Source organism: Elephantulus edwardii, unplaced genomic scaffold, assembly GCF_000299155.1.
Source record: "Elephantulus edwardii isolate Elephantulus edwardi_28Jun2011 unplaced genomic scaffold, EleEdw1.0 scaffold00045, whole genome shotgun sequence".
Taxonomy (NCBI): Eukaryota; Metazoa; Chordata; class Mammalia; order Macroscelidea; family Macroscelididae; genus Elephantulus; species Elephantulus edwardii.
Window position 1 is genome coordinate 9,417,710 of NW_006399795.1, and position 6,000 is coordinate 9,423,709.

The window sequence follows — 6,000 nt, forward strand, 5'->3', positions numbered from 1 at the left end:
CCATGTGATTTACTACCTCTGAAAACCTGACAGAGGGTCAGCTATGGGTTGGTTTCAACACGATAGCACATAATGAGTTTAGGGTCTGTTTGCTATGAAGCAATGGGGATACATGGTGAGAGCTGATTGGTACAAGGTCTCAGCTCCTGTAGTATCTCTAAGTTGCCTGAGGACAGGGCACATTCCTTGAACACCTTTGCCCGGTTAGATCGTTTCAACATGGCTGGCTGGCTTCAATAGCCATTCCAGTAGCCAGAGATTATAGTCCCTGGGTGGTGCAAATGGTTAACACGTTTGGCTACTAACAGACAAGCTACACGTTCAAGTTCGCTCAGAAGTGCCTTGGAAGATAAGCCTGGTGATCTCCCAAGGCACCTCCAAAAGATCAAGTGCTTTAAAATCCTACAGTGCCTGGTTCTATTCTGCTACACATAAGGTTATGATGAGTTAACTGGAGGGCAACTGACGAGCTTGTGGTCAGCACCTGTGGGATGAGGATGTTCACTAACACCACCACCATCTCTTCCAGAGTGGTACCCAGTGAGAGGAACACATACAGATTGCACCCCCAGACACCACCACCAAAGCTCCACCTGTCTACGTGAAACCACCCCTCTGGACATCCAAAGGGCAGGAGAGTCAGTCTATCAACTTTGGAAGTGTGGTGTTAAGGACCGGATGGAGGTCTTCCGAGCTGAGGAGTCTTTGCAATAAAGCTTATCCTTAGTGCAGAGAAGACTTCACTGGGATGAATGAGCTCATTCTGAGGGTTTCCAGAGGGTGAACAATCACCGGGTCCTCAGGGTTATGACGGCTAACAAGCGGCATGGGGGCTGCCACTTCCAGTTACACCAGACTTATACTTTCTAAGGGCAAAGTCACTGAGCTGGCAGACCTGCTCTTGTGACTTTTCTGCTTGTTCATCTGGCCTCACTTCTTCCTGCTGTGGAAGGAAGGGTTCTCTGAGGCTGCAGGTCAAGCGCAAGTCTGGCTTCACAGGCCAAGTCCTTCTGGGATGGATGCCACATATCATTGTATACATCTGTCCAATGAAAGAATTTTCAAGTTCAAGTTCAGATAGATGTACATCAGGCAAAACCCTATACGGCAAATATTTCAGGACAAAGATTTGGTCATTTGTGGCTTACTCAATCTACGTGCTGAGCAACTAGAAGCTGGATTGTATGAAGAAGAATAGGACAGCGGGATTGGAAGAATACTTACTAATAACCCGTAACCTGCAGATGACAAAGCCTTGCATGCTGAAAGTGAAGAGGACTTGAAGCATTTACTGATGAAAATGAAGGCATGCAGCCTCCAGTACGATTACACCTCAACACAGAGAAAAAAAAATATCCTCACTCCTGGACCAATAAGCAACTTCATGATAAACAGAAAATATTGAAATTGTTGAAGATTTCCTTTTACTTAGACCCATAATTAATGCCCACAGAAGCAGCAGTCAAGAAATCAAATGACCCTTGTATGGGGCAAATCTGCTGTCAGGGACTTCTTTACAGTGTTAAAAGGCAAAGGTGTAATTTTGAGGACTAAGGTCTGCCTTACTTTACTAAGGACTAAGGTAATTCTTGGAGAAGGACATTATGCTTGGAAGGGTAGAGTCAGCGCAGAAGAGAAAGACTATGGACGAGATGGACTGACAGTAACTGTTGCAATGGGCTCAGGAGTCAAGGACAGTGAGGTTGGCTCTGGATAGGAGAAGGTTCAGAGCCATTATTGATAGGGTCACTATGAGCAGTAGTCGGCTCGATGGCATACAACAACAACAATAACAACAAGAACAAAACCAGCAACAACAAGGTATGTCTAAACAAACAGTAGTCTTTTCAATCACCTAATTTGAGAAAGCTGGATAATAAATAGGAAGACAGAAGAAAAATGGATGCATGTAATTATGTCGGTGAAGAATGTTGGTGCTTTTGTTACTGCATCGTCTATGACTCCTGGTGACCCAATGAACAACAATCTGAGTCTTTGTCTATCTTAGGTCACCTTCACAATCTCCAATATACATAAGCCCACTGTTACAGTCACTGTCTGTCCATCCTAAGGACAGACTTCCTCTCTTTCTCTTGCCTTCCCCCTTTCCCAGCATTTTGTCTTTTTCTAAGGACCAGCCCTTCTGGACAACATGACCAAAGTACGAGAGATGAAGTCTCACCATCCTTGTCTCCAAGGAGCACTTTGGTTGTACATCTTCCAAGATAGGGTTGTTTGTTCTTTTGGAAAGCGACTATTCAGGACTCTTCTCCAACACCACAATTCAAAGGTACCAATTCTTGTTCTGTTATCCTTAGTCACTGTCCAACTTTCAGATGCATAGGAAGCAACTGAACAACACCAAGGTTTAGATCAGGCACATCTTAATCTTTAAAAGGCTCTTTGGCACTTTGGAGAGGTCCTTGAAAGCAGATTTTCCCAGTACAATACGTCTACTGAAGACTACTGACTGCTTAAAGAACAAACAAATCTGTCTTGGAGGAAAAAACCACAGAGAATGTTCCTTAAAAATGAGGGTGGTAAGACTTCATCTCTTGTACTCTGGACACGTTATCAGGAGGGACCAGGCCCAGGAGGAGGAGGTCATGCTTGGTAAAGTGGAGAGTAATCAAAATAGAGAAAGACCCACAAGGAAATAGACTGACGCTGGCTGTAACAATAGGCTTAAACTTGGCAATGACTGTGAGGCTGGCACAGGATCGGACAGTGTTTTGTTCTTAAGATCACTACGAGGCAGAGGGCACCTAACAAGAAGGACAGTGAACGAGACATCATAGGAGGCCCTGAAGCAGTGACGTATGTTAGCCCGAGTCTGCCGGCCATGGTCACCCTGGGTGGCACCAAGGCGAAGGGAAGGACGGAGCCAAGTGAGAGGCAGCACGGCCATTAGAACTCCCTGCCCGAGCCTCCTTGGTGGCGCCAGAGGTTGGTGTCTCACAGCTTGGCCGCCTGTGGGCATGCACAATGCTGGGGGCTGCTTTCGACAGAAGCATAAAACAGACAGACTGTGACCTCCTGCAATGAGATGCCAAGACATACAAGCTTAGTCCTGCGACCTGGCACCAAGGCTGCACCCATTCCCTGTATAGTTCAAAGGCCGGCAGCGTACCACACCACAAGCCTGCAGATGGCCGTTTTTCCAGCGGGAGGAAAACACCAACTAAGGTCGCTTTCTAGAGTTAGAGACGCTCTGAGAAGGAAGAAGGTATGGGGTTTGAGGATCTATTTTTCAGATGAAGCGGGGACTGCCCAGAGAAGGGGCTTTCTCATGAGCACAGCTGACGAGCCTGAACGCTGGGACACAGCCTGGCATCCTGACATCCCTCTGTGCACAGCCTTCCGCTCACCAGGCACCTGCTTTGCTAATTTGTCACCATTCAGAGAGATGCATCGGAAAGATAGCAAATCCACCCTGGCTCTGGGATAGGTTACAGCAAGTACCATACCTCCCCGAGGAGGTGTGAGCTTTTGATTAACGAGAGGACTCTACAGACGACAAATCAGCTCAAATCCGCAGGAGGACAGAAGAATTAATGGGCTGGCCACTTAGCCTTTTATTTGGATGATCTAAGAAGCACAGACAGACCCATGGCCACAGGAGAGTGTCTCCCCTGCTGCCTGATGATTGATGATCTGATGGCAGATTTGGTGGAGAGCTAAGCAGACTTCAGAAGCCCATTTGCTCAAACTAGGCCAAATGTTTAGTAGATTATTGCAGTTACTCTACGCTGTTTTCATTGAGACGTTTCCAGAACGTTAGGTGAGTGTTGCCATGGACAACAGGTCACTGGAGCCTGGATCTTCTGGATGAATGTGTTCTACGTTGGTTTTATGCAAATAACATTTTCCCCCCTCACTGCAATCCCCCTTCCCAGGGTGGTCTCTGATGCATGCCATGCAAGTTATATGTTTGCATGTTATTTATGTGGGCATGTTACACGTGAAAAATACAGTAATTCTGAGATGATTCCAGGTGCCCGTACACCTGAGACCTACATGGTCCTCCCACCCATTTCCCTGGCCTTCGTTTGTCAGGTTTTAGGGAAAAGGAAGGACTTGTTACCTGTAAAACTGGAGCTGTCTTTTGGGACTCCCATACCGAGTACTTCCGATAGCAATGGAGAGAAAAGAAAAAAGGAAGGAAAGAGAGACGATGGTCCACAATCCGCATTAACCATCTCCAACACCGGCGGGCCCCACCCCTCTCTGCCAGCTCTCTGCAAGGAAGGGACCAGGTACCACAGGCTCTGCAGCAGTGCCACCCAGTGGCCGATGGCGGCAGAGCCTGGGAGCCAGTTCTGTTCTGAACACCACCTCATCTGCCTGATCTGGCCTGGCCTTACTCCAGAGCTCATCAAACGGAGGGGAAGAACAGGGAAAAAGGCAAACCTCTGGGTGACACTGTGCTTGAGTGTCCACATAGAACATGCTTTAGAATAAGGACCGAAAGCCCTCAGACCAAGGTGCGCTGGCTACCACTCTGCTTCATTTTGCATGTGACGGTGGAAACAACCAGCTTTTTCAAGACCTCAGAAAAGGAGCCCAGACATCCTTTTCCTGGAGGCTGCTGCAGACATTTACTCTGCCTCAGAGCCTAACAACAATCTAGAGAGGTCTGCCCACCCAACACCACCTGTGGCCCCGTATTTGGTGGTGGGACTGGCAGCTATGTTGGTGCTGCCTGCGAAGCCACTGGCTCTTCTCAAATGCCTCCTGCATGGAGGGCTCTGGTGTTCAACACCGACCACTTCCCATGTGGAAATACAAAGAGCTGGACTTGGAAGAGTCTTCCACCAAGAGGAGGTCAAGGAGCACCTGGAGGCCCCCAGCCTGACAGACATGCAAAATGGGCAGACAGTTTTCTAAATGTCTGCCAAGGATCTGACGCTCATCCAGGGTGCTGGGGGTGGGGGTACAACTTAGGAAAGTCTCCTCTGCTGATTTCAGGGCTTCTGTTCCCCTCAAATGAATTGTTTCAATAGAGTCAGAGCCAAGGCAGGGGTCTACACTAGCCTTGGCTCAACATCATGCATAATCTCCCCCCCCCCCACCCCTTTCTCCACCTTGGCCTTGACAAGCTTCTGTAGGTCCCCGGGACAATGCTCACTCGAGCACACCACAGCCCAGGGGAAGGCAGGTGCCTCCCTGTGACCAAGGGCAGGAAAAGGGACGTAGGGGCCCCTCCTCCGAGGTGGGACAGGTGACCCTGGAGGGGGCCTGGGAGGTGGGGATCGGGACGAGGGAGTCACCTGTAGATCATGCCGGGGGAGCCGGTCTGCCGCAGAGAGAGTCGCGCAGGGGAGCCCGTGGTCGATTCTGGATACATGGAGTCGGCCTCACTGGACCCGACCTTCTGTCTTAATCAGGTAGGAAAAGATCTAGAGAAAAAAAAAGTCAGAGAAGGACATGGGATGGTTAAGAAGACCAGTTCAACCTGGCAAAGCAGTTTATGACGACAAAGACCACTAAGAGTTTCAGTGGGTGCGCCGTTCATCCCGAATGAGACAGACAGACAAATAGATAGATCAATGGGGACATGGTCCCAACACAGCTCAACGCCCTGGCTCCGATGCAGATTCTCTGAAGGCTGGATTCATTGAAGAACCTGACAGCTGGCTGAATGACATGGAGAAGTTCTTCCTCCATTGTCACCACATGCCAATCCATCGCTTGACGAAGAGCCTCTGGTCCCCATCTCTGCTGTTCCAGAACTCTCAGGGCTACTTTTCTTTCGTCCCGAATATACACAATGATGGCCTCACAGAGGTCTGTGGACTTTCTGAACTATCAGCTATTAGCCTGTTGTTCTGATGCTGGAAGTGGAACTAGAACACTACAGTATTTCTAATACCAGCTGAGTCACTCATAGTGGAAAGGGTTCAGAGGAGACCAGGAAGCAAGGCCTGGTGATCTACTTCTGAAAACTAGCCAATGAAAAGACCACGGATGATAACAGAATATGGATCACCACTGTGCTGG

The 6,000-nt window shown here is 48.7% G+C and overlaps 1 protein-coding gene across 2 annotated transcripts in view; it reads right to left on the reverse strand.

Moving 5' to 3' along the window:
• Window positions 1–5,356, reverse strand: part of KCNAB2 (potassium voltage-gated channel, shaker-related subfamily, beta member 2) — a 79,086-nt gene extending 73,730 nt beyond the window's left edge. The window contains exons 1-2 of one of the 2 annotated variants that reach the window (XM_006885802.1): window positions 5,271–5,347; window positions 4,085–4,126 (exon numbers count right to left, since the gene is read on the reverse strand). In XM_006885802.1, coding sequence (XP_006885864.1) covers window positions 4,085–4,126; window positions 5,271–5,347 — 119 coding nt within the window. Of the gene's footprint in view, window positions 1–4,084; window positions 4,127–5,270 lie in introns of both variants that reach the window. The other variant, XM_006885803.1, reaches the window with a different exon arrangement.
• Window positions 5,357–6,000: the final 644 nt, after the last annotated feature.